We start from the raw sequence: 20,136 nt of genomic DNA on the forward strand, positions 1-20,136 counted from the left end.
CAAAAACAGAACTGACAAACAAACCTACCAGCTCCCTGACCCCCCAGTTCCCCTACGGTGCCAGTGACCCTTGCGCCTCAAACCCCCATCGGCCAGCAGCCCTCTTCCCTGGCAACACCCTCAACATGGTACGCTTTGTCCGTTATCGGGTCGCGGGCCATGCTGGAGCTTATCCCATCCGAGTATGGGCAAATGCCATGCAGGTACACCCTGGATAAGTCGTCACTATCCCAGGCCAGTAGGAGATTTGATCATTAATTACATGTGCTTGTTTTGAGTTTGTCATAGTCACCATTGTGATTGTGTTTGTGTTCAGCACTATGCTAGACGTATGTGTCAGCATGTATTAATGACAGCACGCCTTTCTCTGACATTACGTGATGCCTGATGGGAAACCGGGCGGCTCGGTGGCGCAGTGGTAAGCACTGTTGCCTCACAGCGAGATGGTCGCAGGTTCGTCTCCGGCTTGTGGCCATTCTGTGAGGAGTTTGCATGTTCTCCCCGTGTCTGCGTGGGTTCTCTCCGGGTTCTCCGGCTTCCTCCCGCCTCCAAAGACATGCAGCCGAGGCCGATTGGTGACACTAAATTGCCCGTAGGTGTGAGTGTGAGTGTGTGTGTGGCTGGTTGTCTGTCTCTGTGTTGCCCTGCGATAAACTGGCGGCTTGTCCAGGGTGTCCCCTGCCTCTCGCCCATTGACTGCTGGGATTGGCTCCGGCTTGGCCCGCGACCCGATAGCGGAATACGCGGTGAGAAAATGAAATGAAAATGATGGGAAACCATCGAACCAACCACTGAAGGCATGACGTCGTGACTGATTCTTGATGTCAGGTGTTTCATTCCATCAACCCCCCCCTCATGAGGATGCAGCTTTACAAGGTGACTTGATGACATTCTCAGGTCTGCGTCGACTCTGGGCTTCTGTGTCGATGCCATTTTGTCATCCGTCACACATGTTAAACGTCCAGTTCAAGCAGCGCAACGCATTCACAAAATGTCACCAATAGGGAGGGTGGAGGGGAGCTGCTGGTGATGACGCAATGAATGCCATCATTTCCCACTGTGGAATGTCACATATGAGACATCAGACAAATGAAGCATCCGGGATGTTTATCTGCTGGACTCTTTGGAGTGATCCATGTCAGAGCTGCTGCTGCAGAGCATCTCCAGCTTCCTTCATTTCCAACGCCTCCTCACGGGCACGCAGGTGGGGGGTGTGTGTATGGGAGGTATGAAGCTGGGAGCGTGCCTGAGAATGGGGGGGGGGGGTGCGGCATTCAAGTCTGTTCGTAAATAGTTTATTTGAAAAGAACAGATTTCTATGTCACATCGCGAAATCTTAAAATAGACGTAGAGCAAATGTCCTTGCCCAGTGGGGTAAGGGCGTGTCCATCCAGCGGGCATGTCAAATAAAGGCACATATTCTCACACCGCATCCAGCGGCGTTATCCGCTGCTGTGTCGCGCCAAGGCGCACGAAGCGCGCGTTTCTTACGGGCCCTGAAGGCGCCAGACGCGCATCTCTCCTGTTGCTCTCGGAGGCAGGCTGGTGATTTTCCACTGCTGCTGATGGTCACCCCACCATAAGAGACAAAGGTCATCCACGGAGGCTTTCCACGCAAGCTCCAACACGCGTTTCTCACCTCTCAGCTCTCAGCCGCTTCCAAGTGCTACAAAGAGGACACCGCGCGCAAAGGACGCGAAAAGGACAAAGGACATCACACGTACAGGTAAGGGAAAGTCACGCGTCCTCGCGCGCGTTCATAGCTCCACATTCACAATTCTACATTTGATTCTGCGTGAGTTCATTTCAGCCTTTAATTCCCAACGAGGGTCGCGTTTTTACAGCAAGAGACTCATGAATGTGTGTTTTTTTCCCTTTCACCTTTATGGATGAGGAAATGAATTAGTGCGCGGTAATTAATTGTGGCTTGTATTGATAATAGTGTGAATGTGGATAAATGTTATTTATTGAAGTGATCAAGTAGAATTAGCGAAACGCTGCGTCCCCCTCCTCTCCTGCTCTGTTCGTGCGCTCAGCCGGTGGATTATTACATGCTTTACATACCACTGATCGGCAAAATCCACCTGCCTGTCTGCCTGTCTGCCTGTCTGCCTGTCTGCCTGTCTGCCTGTCTGCCTGTCTACCTGCCTGCCTACCCAAATGATTGTAACAGTATAAGATGAGACACGAGCGATCGGCACATTTTCCACCGTGCTGAAAACCAAACTGGTCAGATCATACAATATTCTGTTGCCCTCCTCCAGTGGAATCAGTTCAAAGGCAGTGGCCATGAACAGAGTACTTTATGTTTAGAGTCAGATTGAGAATACTTTATCAATCCCAAAGGGATAAGGAGTGGTTTTAATACATTACTGATTCAAAGACCTTCATGCTCTACTGCTAAACAGCAGCAATAGACGAAGGTATATGCCAACAGTAAATGCTACACACACACACACATACACACACACATACACACACACACACACACACCTGTTTGGCCATTACCTTACTCAATTCATCCATTCCATTGATGTGTATATTTCTCGTTGTTTTTTTTGTTTTATGTTCCTCTTAAGCCGTGGGCCTTCATACAGTTTTGTTATGTTAGCATAATGACAATAAAGAATCTTGAATCTTGAATCAAGTGTGCGTGAGTGGTTGTCTGTGTCTGTTGTGGCCCCACAAAGCGCTGCTGACGCATTCGGGACGCACCCCGCCTCTCGCTCATAGCCGGCCGGGATGGGCTCCCGTGACCCGCGAAGCAGAAGAGCGGAAGAAAAGGGATGGATGGATGGAATCAGACAGGGTTGCCTCGTCCAGAACAGTCGCCAAGTGAATGGGATTTGCTTGTAATAATCCTCATGTGAGAAAAGGATGACTCGCATCAATCATTTGAGCCGATTGCAGAGATGCCAACTTGTAGGAATTAGTCGTAGTCGCTACGTATTTTAAGCGTTAAAACCACATTACCGCCTCCCATCCAAGAGGCTCCGTCAGCTAAACGACAGTCCAGAACCTGTTGGAGCAGAAAACAGAGACCTCTTCAGCATGTCTTACAGTAAGACCATGCAACTCTTCCAAGAGAAAAAAAAGAGAATGAAGTAAGTTTTTATTTATATTTATAATGACTGCTCTCACATTTTCTTGATAATCTGTTTATGGTTTGCATTTTGGAAAATATCTCCTACCTTTTTCAGGTTGGTCAATCTGCTGCTGTCTTTGGAAAAAACATCCAGTACGAAAGAAGTCTCGGAAAAGTCTGCAGTCAACCCTCCCACCCCCCACCCCCTTTTTTGTCCACCAACGTTGCACATAAGTGTCTTGGTAATTTATTGTAATTTATGTAATTTATTGTCATTCATTGTCATTTTGCATCTGTGGTGTAAAATTATTTTTATTTTTCTAATGTTATTCTGCATCAATTGAGTAATTTAATATTGGTTTTATTTTTATTTGTATTGCGAAAATTGTATTGTTAAATGTCGATAATTTACGTACTAAGGACTTTCAACGGAAACAAGACCGCAAGGGCTTTTTTGAAATGCTCCTCTTAGACAGGATGTTTGACTGTATTTGTACTGTAATACATGCTACTGTGTGACTGTACTTGTACGCTAACACTCTATCTAATAAATATATTAATCATCATCATCATCAGTCAGTGGAAGATTGTCTCCCGAAAAGACATCGCTTTTTGACCAAAGCAAAAGTGCACAAGTAATCAAAAGTGGAAAACATTCCTAATCACTGAATAAAATGATCTGAACTTCCTTTCACACATTTAGTGACATGTGTGTTTGTGTGTGTTTGTGTCTCAGTGTGGGTTTTTTTTGTCTTCAAACATTGTCAAAGGTAACCAATTATTCTGTGTGAAGGTTTTTGCTATTTTGGTACCTGCCAGATTTAAAAATAATTCACGTTTGAAATGACGATAGAAAGCGAGAATGTTGCTGCTGCTCCTCACAGGAAGTACTGAGCAGTACTCAATACTTCCTGTGAGTACCAGCATCAGTACAAATACTTAAGCTAAAACGGCTCAGAGTGAATTGTCAATAGTAAAGTCGAGATTAAAGTCAGTGCTCATGGTTTGAAATGTTGTTTTATTTTTTATTATTACAAAAAGTACACACAATTACTTGCCATTTAATGTAGCATATGGACATTTCCCTAACTTGTTTTCTTATGGAGCTGCGAAAGAACTCTGATGTTTCTTCGGTTGGAAGACTCGGCACACGACATTCGTTCTACTCTTCTTTCTTTCCGTGAGACAACCCTCTCTCTCCACGACCGTAGCGCCGGTGCTGTTGTCGCCTATGCCTGGTGTTACGGTAGTAACGCACCGTCGTTACCAGGAACCGGCGCCGGTGCTCCGGTCGGTGAGACCAACTTTGACCAGCAGGTGGTGCCACGGCTGTGATGACGGCTACTTAGCTAATTGTAGTTGATGAACACTAACCACTAGTCAATGTGGAGTAGTTACCCTCGCCGAAGAGGAGGCGAGGGTATTGCAATTGGGTGCGTTTGTATGTTTGTATGTTTGTATGTTTGTCTGTCTGTCTGTTTGTCTGTCCGAGCGCATAACTCAAAAACTAGTAACCCAATCGACTTGAAATTTTTACACAAGCAAGGTTCTGTCCGTGGCTCGGTCCTCCCCGAGAATGGCGTTGATCCGGATCTGGATCCAGATTCTAGAATTATTTTTACATCTGGAATTGTGCCTGTGCTGTAAACTGCCACTTTAAGAGGGAGAGACACGAATGGCATGATGGGAAAAAGAGTCCAGAAGGTGTCTTGTAGTACATTCCAGAGCAGCAAGCTAGAGCGGGTTTGGCCCCTCTGATCCGGAAGCCCTGTTTACTGTCTCACAAGATCGAATAGTCTATTGGAGGCGAGGGTCTGCAATCTCTGATTGTCGTTTTCTAGTTAGGGTTGTGGCAGCCACATTGGCAGGCAGCTAAACGCCATGAAGGGGGCCTGTAACAGCCCGATCCGCTGAACCAACCCTTCATTTGAATTCATTGGCAGCGGTGATTAAAGTGTTTGGTCAGCGGCTTCTTCTCTGTTCCCTCTGTGCCCAGAATGGCTCAAAAAGAGAAACTTCAGTGCCTGAAAGATTTCCACAAGGACACTCTGAAGCCATCTCCCGGCAAGAACCCTGGTTCCCGGCCTGAAGACGAGGCAGATGGCAAACACCCCCAGCGAGAGAAGTGGGCCAACAAGTTGGACTTTCTTCTGTCTGTGGCCGGTGGCTTTGTTGGTTTAGGGAACGTGTGGCGCTTCCCGTACCTCTGTTATAAGAATGGTGGAGGTGAGATATTGAATCTACTCATTTATGTAAAGGAAATATTTGCTCATCAGTCGCTCATTTTGAATTCTCTTGTAAGGTACAAGTAAGTAAGTACAAATACTAAATGTGACCAGTTCTTCTGGTTCATAGTAGGTATCTGAATCGTTTGATTAACGGTTGCTTAAATGAAGGTTTCTCTTTGCCCACTGTCCCTGAACGCCATCTTCTCCCTCCGTCCATCATTCACCCTGCTGTTCTCTCCTTCCTGACACCCTCCCAGGTGCGTTTCTCATCCCGTACTTTATCTTCTTGTTTGGCGGTGGCCTGCCAGTCTTCTTCCTGGAGGTTGCCCTTGGTCAGTTCACTTCTCAGGGTGGCATCACCTGCTGGGAGAAGCTTTGCCCCATCTTTACTGGTAAGTTGCCCTCACCAACGGCGTGATGCGACATTGATTATCTCATGAGCGTATCACATTTTGGGTAAACATGATTTGTGATTTTGATAACGTGAATGTTTGAAGAGAAGAAAATGTGGATGCTGGATGCCAGAGTGGTGGGAAATGTTTAAAAACTCGATTGTGATGGAAACTATTTCTTGTGTAATCATGCAAATGCATGAGAATTTGAGTAACTGAATTTGACGATTTGATAAATGTCAACCTTCAAGCTGGTCTCAAAGTCAGACATTTATTGAGAATTGATCACGTGTGAAGCTGGAAGCAGATATCTAGTCTCTTGTTCTGCAGAGCAAAGCGCCATGAGCCGTTTTACACGGGGCATTTAACGAGAGTTGTTGATTACCTCAGTTACCCCTCATGCACAAGAAAAGAAGGCACCCATACTCCCGCTTTCTGGAGCATCTGAAGTGCTCCATAAATAATGAGTATGATGAAATATGAAATGACTGAATGAGTGTGCCAGAAACTTTTGGCCATAATTGTCTGCCACGTGTGTTTTTAGCCTGCCTCTGCCTCTGCCTCTGCGTCTGCGTCTGCGTCATTGCAACAAAAGAAAAATTCTGCACGCATAACCATATCCGTCGTACCTCTGGAGGGGCCGAGCTCCCCCCAAAGGTCTGATCCTAGAACCGCTGACCATTGATCAGGTCCATCACCCGATTCTTAGCCCCAAAAGTGACAAGAAAATGCGGCTCCACGAGGCTGGATGTGTTTGAGAAGCAAAAACGAACAAACTGCACAGACATCAATGCAAGTAACGCAAAAATAATCTTAACTGGTTTGTCGGCTGCTTCTGTCAATTTGTGCGTTTCTGTTTATAGCTCTATTTATCTGACATTCACCTCATTAATTTTACCAACGAGCACTTAGTATAGGCTTAGCAACCTTCTCCTGGCCAAACACTGGCCATTTTAAAGCTGGGCAACATAGGGCTGAGTCACTGCATGCTCTTCCAATCTGACTTTACCCTGCAACCATTACTATGGCAACCAGACCTCCAATGATAAACACTGAGGATGCTCTTCCTCATCTCATCTCATTTCTACCTTTCGCCATGTCTTGTGAAAACCTATTAAAAAAATGAACTTGTCCTCCAATTTCACTTCAGATGGATGGATCCGATTTTTGATTTTCTCTGAATATTTATACTGTAAAAACACACAAATCCAGTTTAACTCTGCTGCATGTTAATAAATCGCAAGAGTAGTTTGCATTATCTTAATCTAATGCTATAACTTGTGTCTTCTAGTCTCACTGTCAATGAACATTTTTCCTCCTTCTTTTGCCTGCGTTATTCTCACTACTGGCGAGGATGATGTAAAGTGTCCCAAGTGACAAGTTGCTATGGCAACAGCAAAAGAAGCAGAGCAGTGAGCTCTGAGGAGCTGAGAGATGGAATGATAAAGATGTGAGATAGTGACAGAGATACTCTGAAAGAAAGAATAAATAAAGTATTTCTAATAAAGCATGTTTAATTACAGAAATCAATATTAACCACACAAAATGTAAAAAATAGAGAAAACGTTAAAGATAAAACAAACAAATCAAATATATACATCAGAGGCGAGTCATCATCTGAGTTTATCTGGGAGTCAGATCTCATCTTCCACCATAAGAGCATGACTTCCCCTCATCATCAGCATATGCAGACATTTTAAAGCCATAAATGTGACTATGACCGACTGTTCTTGGATAGCGATGAGCTGCAGGCCGATAAACATGGTGGAAGATGAGGGGTTAACAGAGGTGTTGCAAACTGCTTCCAGTGACGCATCGTACAAGCATCCGAGCAGGAAGACAGTGATGACCAAAACCAGGAAGATGCACGACGGCGAAACGAAGATCAAATGGCTGCTACTGCGTCCGTTGGAATGGAATTAGGATTAATAAAGTATTCTGATTCAAGTCAAACAATAATTGACTTGATAAAGCTGCCGGTTGTTTTAAATGACTCCTCTGATCTGCCAGAATAACGTAAGGAATTTAAATTAAAATACCTCAAATTGAGGGTTTTTTTCTGCAATTTTTCAGTGAGTTTAAAAAAAGAGATGAATTAGATTAATTAATTACACATCATTTATTCATTAATTGCTCAAATTTCTTAATCGCTTGACGAAACTAATTAGTGTTATGGGAGTCATGAACGAATCGTTCAATACTCAATCACTCTACTGACTCATGAGTCGCGATTCTTTCGTCAGTGAACGCGATTCGTTCACTGACTCCTCCCTGCTACCGCGAGTTAGCGGCGCAGCTAACTGAAGACACCAGTCAGTACATCACTGCTGTTCTAACAGCACTTGTAGAAACATATCGAGCTAATCATTGTAATTGTGGGGAAAGTAACATCTAGTGTTTTTAATGAACTGCCCATTTCCCCTGGCGAACCGTCCCCTGCTATGAGCTGTGAACAAAGATAACATCAACTCAGGTCAGGCATGGGCAAACTACGGCCCGGGGGCCATATACGGCCCATTGGGCTTTTTAATCCGGCCCGCCGAACTTGTCCAAATTATTATCATTAAATAAAATTGTATTATACTTAAAAACGTCATTCATTTGACCTTTTCCCTGTAATGCTACCTGTAAAAGGCCAAATCCTTTCCTGTAATGGCGTTTACATGTCATTTCTATTGGTTCACACAACACTCCATCCATCTGCTCCTGGCCCGGCCCCTCTGGCAAATTTTAGAACCCATTGTGGCCCGTGAGTCAAAAAGTTTGCCCACCCCTGACTCAGCTCCACTCAGAACACTGAGCTTCCACAGTGAACGAATCCCCCCCTCCCTCCCTGCAGCACGTACGGATCACTGAGTCGTCTCGTTGTTCGTAGAATAATGACAATACAGGTATTTTTACTTTTTGGACTTTGACGATAAGCAGCATCAGCACTCTGATGAGTGACTCATTTAAACTCGTTTCAGTACGCCGACTCTTCTGAACGACTCACTAACCCCCTCCGCCCCGCTTTCAGCGGCAGCAGCCAATCGACTCCAGCCTGGGGGGGGGGGGGGGGCTGCTGCTCTGCACGTTATGTTTGTCTCGTAAAGATCATTAACAGACTAAAGTAAAATATATATTCAGTGTTAGTCCACTGTTTATTCTGAAGGTAAACTTTAGCTGCTGCAGTTACTGTAATGAAGAGGTGAAACTTAACAGAAACAATTTAATTCAGCCTTTTTATTATATAATTTAAATTAGAAAATATTTATTTTGTAATATAGTTATTTTCTTATAGTGCTGCACTGTTTGAACACAACATGTTCTCTGTTGTATTTAAATTTAATTTATGCAGTTAAATGTTTTGCTCCTTTCCCTGAATGAAATTGAGTATTTCCCCGTTTCAATCAGCCGTTTTAGCAGCATCAATAGGTAGCAGGTGAAACTTGTGGGTAACTGACTCCTACTTTCAAACGTTGCCGGTGTTTGCTGAACCTGAATTTACTGTTCCATCTAGAAATACTACCGTAGGTTAGAGAAATTATAACGATAGTTCTGACCACAGATTCGTGCATGACTACTTTAAGTGTGGAAATGTGGCGTGCCGGTCTGCAGACCAAAGCAGTTAGTGACAATGAATCAGTCTATATTAATGTTGTTGATTAGTTTGAAGGTTTCATTTTGGTCATTGACATAAATATGGCATTTAATGCCGCATTTTGGTTTATACTGTGAAGTGTTCCCATTGGTACAGCCTGTATTTTCCTGCTGACAGAATATCAATGTTTTACAGTTACTTTATTTCACTGTGACCTTCATTTAGACTTTCCTTCACACATTACCTTATTATCACCTTGACCTCTCCTTTCTTTCCAGGTATCGGTTATGCCTCCATTGTTATTGTATCCCTGCTGAATATCTACTACATTGTCATCCTTGCCTGGGGCCTCTACTACCTGTTCCAGGTAGGATTGGGAATGTTTTAAAAAAAAAAAACAGTGCAAGCCCTCGCTTTCTTTCTCTTTGTTCGATATTCCCTTCCGTCATAAAACAGTTCTACTGTGGAGATATTTTGAGAGTTTGCAGAGCGGTGCGACTTCTGAGACTTAATCCAATGAAATAGTTTTGCAGAAAATGGGGAAGGAAAAACTTCCCTTTAACAGGCAGAAACCTTAGACAGAACCTAAGGCTCATAGTGGACGGCTGGAGAGAGAGAGAGAGAGAGAGAGAATTTAATGTACATGTACTTGATACATCTGACTAAAGGCAGCACTGTGCGCAGTGGGTAGCGGTGTTGCCTCACAGCAGTATGGTCCTCGGTTCAATTCCACCTTTGGCCTTTCTGTGCGGAGTTTGCATGATCTCCCCCCGGAGAACCGGGTTCCCTCCAGGTTCTCCATCCTCCTCCTACACACCAAAAACATTGGCCACTCCAATTTTACCATAGGTGTGAGCGTGAGTGGGTGTCTGTCTTCCTGTGCACCCCTATGAAAAACTGGTGACTTGTCCAAGGTGTACCCGGCGCCTACTCGTAATCAGCTGGGATAGGCCTCAGCATAATCTGTGACCTGGATTCAGATAAGAAGCTGAAGATGAGACCATGATGATGGCCTCGTCTTCAAGGCGACGAATGAAGGACTGTTGATCATTAGAACGACACACAAATCTTTACATAGAAGATGATGTTAAAAATGAACATGCACATGTCAGTGATATTAGACAGTGTTTCAACCATTGACTAACATTTTGGGAACCCCTCCAGCCAAACAGCCGAGCTTCACCTTTTTGGCCATCTTCTTGTGTGTGCTTTAGTGCTTTCAAACGGAGCTGCCCTGGTCCAGGTGCAATCAGCCCTGGAACACCGATCGCTGCATCGAAGACACCTACCGGAAAAACAAATCCCTCTGGTTGGCTGCCAATGCCTCCAATCTCAACTTCACCTCCCCCGTCACGGAGTTCTGGGAGTAAGTTTCACCACATCTTGGGCCACACTACAAAGTCAGTTCAATAACCATACAGGAAATAGACAAATACAGGAAAATCTAACGTTGCTTACCAGTACAGAATGCAAGGTACATTGTTGCTTTAAAAGTGATCAGCCAAGACAGAATTCTTAAATATTGAAAGTCTAATCATGTGATTTTTAGATCCAAACCAAAGCTCTTCACACATCTGATGGATACAGGAAGTAGCTCGCAGCTGCACACAGATGTGCTTACTCAGACACACAGAAACGTAGTTCATTTTAGAACTATAAAATAGTCTTCAGGTTTGCACAGATGAACGCACACACTTATAAAGGTTTCCATATATGTCACAGACATAATGTCCTGGGTATCTCGAACGGTATACAGGATGTTGGTCCAATTAAATGGGACCTGGCTCTGTGTTTACTGCTCGTCTGGATCATCTGCTTCTTCTGTATCTGGAAAGGAGTCAAGTCCACTGGCAAGGTAAATTTAATATCCAGTTTCCCTCTACTGTCCTCTTTTCAATGTTATATATAGTACTGGCTGTGTTTTGATGGTTGAATTTGCTGAACTAAATCACGCTTGCCGTGTCCACAAGTTCTATTCTTCTTCTGTTCTCTCTGAGCCCTCACTAGTCCGGCATACGTCATTGTACACACTTTATTAAAAGATCAAATTGTTTAGTAAATTAAGGATATTCAGGCATCTATTCATACTTATACACAGATTTGTGAGTATTTCTTATGGATCAGGTCCCAAATTGTTTTTTCCTGACTCCCTCACACTTAAATATGAAATATCATTCAACATTGCATTAATTCATGCCGTCTTCATCTTTTCAAAATCCACTGACACTCCTTCCTTAAAGATGATGAGGACAGCAGGATTCCACCACCATGGAACCTGTATCAATGTTGTTCTCTTTCAAAAATGGGTTACACAAGCCCAAGTACGATCACCAGCGCCTTTAGACTTGATGGTGCAGCTGGCCTCAGAAAAAATATAAATAAAGATAAATCAATCTTGTGTGGTAATAAGAACAGATTAATATTTTTCAGGCAGTGTTGCAGTTTAGACTCAGCTCTTCATCGGTTAGGATTCAAAACTGCAATCTCTTCATAAAACGCTTCTCTAGTATCATATAACATAAGTTATTTATTTAGCAGGTTTAATAACGTTCCAATATACATAAAATTCAGGTTCATCTGAAAACTAAAAGGAACAGAGTCTCTGCCATAATGAACACGAAGTTCTGGGATGACCTGCCTGACGAGATAAAGCTGTCTGATAAAGCGGTCCCGTTCCCGGCCAAAAGCAGGATTCAGGCAAACAGAGGGTTTAATCAGCAAAGTTCGTCTCTCCTTCTGTCTCCCACTTCTAAAAAAGATGCAGCTTAGGTGAATTGTACAATCAAAATTGTCCAGAGGTGTGTGTGTGTGAGCGAGAGTGGATGTTTGTCTTTGTGTGTGTGTGGCCCCTGCAAATGCAATGCAATGAGCTGGCGCCTCCTTCGGGGTGTAGCAGACTCTCGCCCATAGCCGGCTGGGATGGGCTCCGGCTCGACCCTTGACCTTTGTGTCAGAAAAGTGGCTGAAGGTGAGACGATTATGTTTCGTCTTGAAGAAGGTGAATGAAGGAATGGATTCTTTATTAGACTATTCCTGTTTAGCTAAAAGCACAATGTTTAAGAGAACACGGCTACTGAGGCTCGTAGAAATCCAGAAAAGGGAGACACGGACGCAACAAATTCAATCAATCAATCAGCCAATCAATTAAAGACTACCGGTACTCTCTTAAAGAGGATCAACCCACTTGAGCCATCTGGTCTGAAACACCAAGTGTGCAATAACAGATATTAAGTCCAGGTTATTGACTCCAAGACAATGAGTTTTATGTCATAACCCAAATGGTTTCATTCCCTCAGGTGGTCTACTTCACAGCCACATTCCCATTCATCATGCTCATCGTGCTGTTGATCCGTGGCGTGACCCTGCCCGGTGCCAGCCAGGGCATCAAGTTCTACCTGTACCCCGACCTCAGTCGCCTGAAGGACCCAGTGGTGGGCATCCATGATCTGTCTTAGCAAGAAAATGTACCTCGACTAGGTTTTGACTCAAGGGTTTGACTTTGTTTCTCTGACCAAATTAGATTTGTACTCCAATTTCTCGATTCATGAAAAAAGTATTACATTTACTGCCATGGAGTTTATTTTTAATGTGACAGTTGTTTATATTTTTGTAGTCCATTACTGGGGAGGTAGCCAGATAGTTCATTCCAGAGTAAGACCAGTTTCTGGTTGCTGGTGTTATGACATTTAGTATTTAGTGACCTTTTTGTTTTTTAAGAGCTGCAATTCTGACAATGTTGTACCAAAAATGTACCTTTTGGTTTTGGGACAGAATTCCAGGTACCGTATCCGAATCAGTTGCTTTTCAAAAGTTATACTTTGTTCCTATGGACTCAACTTGTAATTTAATTGTACCCATAAAATCAAATCTGTGCTCTGAGCTCAGAAAGCCTCATCTTTTCTGTCCCCATTCCCTCCCCCTCAATTGTCAGGTGTGGATAGATGCCGGCACTCAGATCTTCTTCTCATATGCCATCTGTTTGGGGGCCATGACGTCCCTGGGGAGCTACAACAAGTACAAATACAACTGCTACAGGTGAGGCACCAGTTTTCTGTTAAGGGGTTAGCTCTGGGCTGAGAGGGGAGAGAAAGGATCCTTATTTTTTCATGAACATATCCTCCTCATGTGTGACACAGGGACTGTCTGCTGCTGGGAGTCCTCAACAGTGGGACCAGTTTTGTGTCTGGCTTCGCAATATTTTCCGTCCTGGGCTTCATGGCACAAGAGCAAGGGGTGGACATTGCTGATGTTGCAGAGTCAGGTACGAGGGTCGTGCAAAGGCAGCAGCAATGGCGGACGATTAACAACGAAGAAAAACCACAATGAAACCGAAAGGAGAATTGACTAATATGTTTCATTGCAAACTAAACTATATGGAATTGATTTCTTGATGAGCAAAACGGATCCCTTGCTGAATTACAAATGATTCTAAAATGCTAAAGTCTTGCCCGTGCTTTTGAGAGAAGACAACAATGGACTAGTTTATGATGGAAATCATGCCTGGTTCTCCTTTATGTTCACACATGATCAAATTGGTGCTTTTTTATTAAACTTAAAATATGTTAAAGTATATTTGCTGCATCCAAGAGATGCATGAATACTCTGATGGAGAGCTGAAAGTACAGTAGGTCCTCATTTAATGACGGAGTTACGTTCCGAAGAACCCGTCACCAAATTATTTCATCGTTAAACTAAACCATCAGCCATGATGGACGGCTTAGAGACAGTGGTGAGGACAGCCATGATGGACGGCTGAGAGACAGTGGTGAGGACAGCCATGATGGACGGCTTAGAGACAGTGGTGAGGACAGCCATGATGGACGGCTTAGAGACAGTGGTGAGGACAGCCATGATGGACGGCTTAGAGACAGTGGTGAGGACAGCCATGATGGACGGCTGAGAGACAGTGGTCAGGACAGCCATGATGGACGGCTTAGAGACAGTGGTGAGGACAGCCATGATGGACGGCTGAGAGACAGTGTTGAGGACAGCCATGATGGACGGCTGAGAGACAGTGTTGAGGACAGCCATGATGGACGGCTGAGAGACATTGGTGAGGACAGACATGATGGACGGCTTAGAGACAGTGGTGAGGACAGACATGATGGACGGCTTAGAGACAGTGGTGAGGACAGACATGATGGACGGCTTAGAGACAGTGGTGAGGACAGCCATGATGGACGGCTTAGAGACAGTGTCTCTGAGGAAAAGACAGGAGGCGGAGCTAGAAGTGGAGGAGATGAAGATGCTGAGGTTCTCCTTGGGAGGGACCAGGTTGGACAGGATTAGAAATGAGACAATAAGAGGGACAGTGAAGGTTAGACGTTTTGGAGACAAGGTCAGAGAGACCAGACTTTGATGGTTTGGACATGTCCAGAGGAGAGACGGGGACTATATCGGTAGAAGGATGCTGAAGATGGAACTGCCAGGGAACAGGACTAGAGGTCGATAAGAAGAAAGCACCTTGAAGGGAATATACAAGCGAGTCTACTTTATTGATTGCTTGATTCTAATGAAAAAATGATCAATCATTGTGAGAAATCGTGCACACTGAGTACAGAGAACACAGCCTGGTTTTCACAGTGCACTTTATAGCTATAGTGTTGACTGATGTGGAATTAACACGCTAAGGGGTGATGTTAAGGCTATGCTATGTTTCCTGCTACCGGTACTTTATTATATTTTGAATCAACGCAGTGTTTGGTTTGATGCATTGTCATAATTTCAAACAAAAACTGAACGTACTTTTATATTTTGGCATCAGTTGCAACGCTGTTTGGCTGTTTTGACTGCTTCTCGTTATTTGGCATGTTTTGTGAAAGTTTTACAAAGTTTAAAGTACAGCCGGCTCAATGAATATTCAATATCAAGCTGACATTATTTCTAAAGTGGTGAAGCAGCGCTATAAAATGAGGTTATAATAAAGTTTATATATATCTTAGTTTATCATTAAAACGCTCATCAGGGAATGGATCCGGTTTAGTGCGTTTTATTGTGAAAGGGATCTTATAACATAATTATCAGAGTATTTTATGTATGAATATTATTCTTTACATGTTTTGCTCCACATTTTCTTCTCTTGTTTCTCTGTTTTTCTTATCATGGTTCCATCTTTTTTTCTTTGTAACAAATTGTGTCAAAGTGCAACAAGTATTAATTTATCAAAAGTAATGTGTGTTTCTGCATCTCGGTTGTCTTAGGCATCTTATTTCCCCATAAGGATGCAGATCTATGATGCTAATGCCCCCCCCCCCAAACACCCTCCTCTGCAGGTCCAGGATTGGCGTTCATTGCCTACCCCAAGGCTGTTACCATGATGCCTTTTCCTACAGTCTGGGCAATTCTCTTCTTCATTATGCTGCTGCTGCTTGGCCTCGACAGTCAGGTGAGGAGAACATTAATCAAATAACAGTCGAATGGCTCTGACTGAAGTGTCCATGATGGATGCTTGATCTACAGGATGCCGATGCAGAAGTATGCGTGTAAGCTTTGCATGTATTTAGGTTTTTGTTTAGACACATATTAGGATTATTACAATTGTTAGTGATAGAATTGTCCTTGTTTTAGAAGAGGAAACCTACTTGAATGAGGTGAGGATGTATTTTAAGCTGTGAAGTGGAGAAGGTTGATTCACTGTAGCGACCCCTCACGGGACAAGCCAAAAGTACAGTAGCAGTACTACTATTTTACTTTTAGTACTGCTAAACCCTTAGTTTTATCCACTATCTGTGCTGCACAAAGGAATATCAAAATAACATTACTTGAAATTATTGTTTAGAAATTATTTAAGTGGACATTTCCTTGTCTAAGCAAACAAGTGTGTCTCCCAAAATAGCAGACCAAAGAGTTTACTCTTCAAAACACACACAGATTAGTTCTCAAGAATTGCAGTGTGTGTCTATGACTGATAAAAGTTGTATATTACACAAGTAAAATAAGAAGAAAAGCATCATTAACGTTAATGTACCTGGAATCTATTATGAATGTGACAGTGGATTTAATCACAAGCCAAATTCCCACAGAACTAGTTAGGAGAACTTATAATTCTGCAATGTGACAATATTCTTTCATGATAACTATGAAGCAGGTCATTTAAAAGTGTTAAATGCGGCAGTGCTCTGTTTTTCTCATCTGGATCGCTGTGCCCGATGCAGTTTGTGGAGGTGGAAGGGCAGGTCACATCACTGGTGGATCTGTATCCGTCCTTCCTAAGGAAGGGTTACCGCAGAGAGATCTTCATTGCTATCATCTGCTGCATCAGCTACCTTTTTGGACTCACCATGGTTACCAAGGTAACAGCAACATGATCTATTCAGATGAAAACAGAAAAAAAAACGCTGTACACTTTCATCAATGTTTTTGCATGTATTTTGAACATTAAACAGCTTTTGCTTAAACAACTGAAAATGATGGGGAGTAGTTTAATATTAAAGTAAAATAAAATCTAAATCAACACTTCTAATAAACCCCAAGTGTAACGAGAGTAGGCTAGCAGGCACAGTCAGTAATGTATTTGATAAAGGGAAGCTTTACGTAGACCAAAACAATAAAGAACGGACTGGCGTTCAAAATGAAGAAACAAGACCTAAAAAACACAACACAACAAACACAAATTAACTTTGGGTTAAACCTCCCAGAAGAGGTTTGTCTAAAATGTCCCCGTATGCCTCCCTTGTTGTTTCTTCCTTTTGTCGTTCCCATGGTAACATCTGTTTATGGTGGCAATGGCCTGGTTGTAGGATTCCCATGATTGTTAAAATATTATTTACACTGGACACAAACACATGGATGCATACAGATGCTGTGACATTCTGAGTCTTCATCTCACATTTGGCCAAAGTTTTTTTTTCCACCACTGCATCTTTTCACGATCACAATTATTGTTTCATATTTATTTTATTTTTATAGAATATAATTGCACATTTAAATTGTGTGTCCAAGATAGTATCATGATTCCATTTGTGTTTGTGCATGTGGGTAAGTCCAAATATTTCTAATCGATCATTTTTATCAATCTGTCCAGGTTTTACATCTAAAGTGAGATTTTAGCTGATGTGCACTGTGTTTGTTTGAAATCTGATTGTTGGTGTTTCTGCAGGGTGGAATGTTTGTTTTCCAGCTGTTTGACTACTATGCAGCTAGCGGTGTGTGCCTTCTGTGGGTGGCATTCTTTGAATGTGTTGCTGTTGCATGGGTTTATGGTGAGTATCATAGCATTATAAACCAGCTGGATCTACACAGGAAATTAATGCTGTCACAAGTGATATCTTATTATTATCATCGATTTTTAACTTTTAACAAATGTCGAGTTTAGGAAGAACAGAAAGAATAGTTAATCAGACCAAAGCTGCCATTTGCATTTCAAGTCATTGATTGTTTATCACTTTCATGCAATATTAGATCCGGTTTTCTGTTGACCTGTAGAAATGAAATGTTAATATTTATAACAATGTTAGATATTTTTCTGAGGTAGGCTAGCTATTGTAAGTTCTCATGTATTAATCAATGATTGTTATCAATCAATTGGTTTTAAAGATGTTGAAATCACACAAAGTTACAAAAGAAAAAATAAAGCTTATCGTGAAAACATGAACCTTCTTTCATAACTTCTGAAGAGAACCTTCAAGTGTTTGCAGAAGGAAGTTTATCCTTGCAAATTGCATCCAATACGAGACATCTGGATGGTTCATTTTCTGTATTGCACCTTAATTGTATTTGCGATATGGGGATTTAGCGTTGGTGGCTTGGCTGGTTGCTTTGTCGAGAACCCAGTTGGCGGCTTCGTTTTGTAATTTTGCCCCAATATTTTCTGAATCCCTTGCTTTATTTTTAATATTCCCTTATTGACTAATTTTCCCTGTACTAATTTCCACAGTACACCGTACTACTCAAAAATCCTCAAAAGAATTTCAAAAAAGTTGCCAGCTATGCGTAACCAAGAAGATGTTTATTGCACGGCCGATGAGAGCTTCACAGCTCTTCTTCTGACGGCGGCGCAATACTGTATATGTGTTATAATACGTGCTTTAATTACTTTTATTTTTATTTTACTAGAAGAATAAAACATTGAAAATAAAAGGAAATCCCGCAATATAGCAGAAAGTCCGTGATGTATGAATCCATATAAAGTGAACCACAATATAGTGAGGGACAACTCACAATACCAGAGTATTTATGAAACCTGGCTGAAATGGCATCTTATTTTTTTTTTGAAGTACAGCATCAAGCTTCCTTGTCTATGCCCCTATTCATTATTACATTATTTATGCACTGTCAGCAGTTACTTTAAATGTACTTTTACTTTACAGTGTTGCATGTCTTTATTATTCTTTGCTTTGAAATATTTGTGATGCTTAGTTTTTAATCAGAAGTTATTTGCATGTCTTCACAGGTGTTGATAATTTCTATGATGCCCTTGAGGACATGATGGGCTACAGACCAAATGCTTGGATGAAATGGAGCTGGACTGTTATCACTCCTTTACTGTGCATGGTCAGAACCTGCGTTTAATGTAATAAACAGAGAGCAATAAATATCAATAGTGTACACAGTGCAGCAATAAATAGTGCTGTTCTAGCTTTGTCATTGAATTCTTGTTTTTTAAATGTAAAACCAATGTTTTGAAGAGAAATGTGTATTTTAGTACTACTTGTTTCTCTCACTCCCCAGAGCTGCTTTATCTTCTCCTTGGTCAAATACAAGCCATTAACGTACAATAAGATCTACGAGTACCCTGACTGGGCCATCGGATTGGGCTGGACTTTGGCCTTGGCCTCCATGATATGCATCCCCATGGTTGTTGTCATCAAGATCATCCAATCTGATGGGCCGCTCATTGAGGTGGGTGTAGTAGGCATCTGCTCCTTTGCTGAGCTTCTGTAGTTAACTTTATGATCCTCTGACAAATGCAGGGTTTTCTAGGTTTCGGTTTTGCTGCTTATTCTGACAGCCTCTCGTTCTAATCACATTATCCATCTCCTCAAAACCTTTGTCTGTGCAGAGAATTAAAGCAGTAGCAGCACCAGTTCGTGGTGGAGCCAGTTCTCGCCCAGTAGACCACCGTGGCCTCAATGAGCTCTCCTGCCCATTGAATCCCAACGGAAACACGGGCCTGCTGATGAAGGCCCCGACCCACACCATCATAGAAACCATGATGTAACGGAGCGCGGCAGAGACTCTCAAAGAGATCCCTCTGCTCTCCTGTCCTCTTTTAGAACAGGCTCCTAAAGCTAGCTAGATTTCTGTCTATCTGTCTGTCTGGTGTAAAGAAAAGGTTCCGTCTTGACTCTTTCAGGAATACGGTAGAAACAGTTGGCTCTTGATGGTTCTCTGAAGCGGGTAGCAGGATAACAATCACTTATAATTCTACAATTACTCACTGGACCCCCCCCCCCCCCCCTCCCATTTATAATATTCATGTAACTACACATCCTAACATTGTTTAAAGGCACAGTGGCAAAGTAGATGTCTGCCCCACCGGGTAGAATCGTTGCGTTGTTTTTCATTTCGTTTTTTAGTTCAGACTAATATAGTCTCTGAACTACAGTTGGAGTCGCAGCTTGTTTTTCTACATTGATCACTAAAAGCATGTTTCTTCGTATGCAGATGGATTTAAGCCCCCCCCCCGTCACGGAGACAGCGCGGACTCAGACAAACATTGATTAATATGTAGTACAATGGGAAGCTAAAAACGGTCTCCCTGGTGATTCCTCGTCAGTGCTGCACTCACACACAATATATAAGCATATATATATATAATTCTTATCCTTGTCGACCAGGATAAGAATTATTTTCTATTTTTTAATTGAAGATTTTAGTGGCATTATGCATAAATTACTAGTTTATTCCAGA

At 42.6% G+C, this 20,136-nt stretch overlaps 1 protein-coding gene across 1 annotated transcript; it reads left to right on the top strand.

Moving 5' to 3' along the window:
* Nucleotides 1–5,082: 5,082 nt before the first annotated feature.
* On the top strand, nt 5,083–19,444 carry LOC137904409 (sodium- and chloride-dependent taurine transporter-like). The gene is made up of 14 exons (XM_068748586.1): nt 5,083–5,311; nt 5,571–5,705; nt 9,564–9,652; nt 10,500–10,651; nt 11,008–11,140; nt 12,582–12,716; nt 13,217–13,320; nt 13,422–13,546; nt 15,558–15,670; nt 16,440–16,577; nt 17,384–17,486; nt 18,677–18,777; nt 18,955–19,125; nt 19,286–19,444. The coding sequence occupies exons 1-14, from the start codon at nt 5,083–5,085 to the stop codon at nt 19,442–19,444; spliced, it is 1,887 nt and encodes a 628-aa protein (XP_068604687.1).
* The last annotated feature ends 692 nt before the right edge of the window (nt 19,445–20,136 follow it).

This window comes from Brachionichthys hirsutus, chromosome 15 (genome assembly GCF_040956055.1).
Source record: "Brachionichthys hirsutus isolate HB-005 chromosome 15, CSIRO-AGI_Bhir_v1, whole genome shotgun sequence".
In the NCBI taxonomy this organism is placed as follows: domain Eukaryota; kingdom Metazoa; phylum Chordata; class Actinopteri; order Lophiiformes; family Brachionichthyidae; genus Brachionichthys; species Brachionichthys hirsutus.

Bases quoted from the DNA above. Each gene is read 5' to 3' on its own strand.
- LOC137904409 (XM_068748586.1), top strand. From the start codon at position 5,083: ATGGCTCAAAAAGAGAAACTTCAGTGCCTGAAAGATTTCCACAAGGAC. The intron at 13,547-15,557 runs GTACGAGGGTCG...CCTCCTCTGCAG, and splicing joins TGCTGATGTTGCAGAGTCAG to GTCCAGGATTGGCGTTCATT. The intron at 16,578-17,383 runs GTAACAGCAACA...GTGTTTCTGCAG, and splicing joins GACTCACCATGGTTACCAAG to GGTGGAATGTTTGTTTTCCA.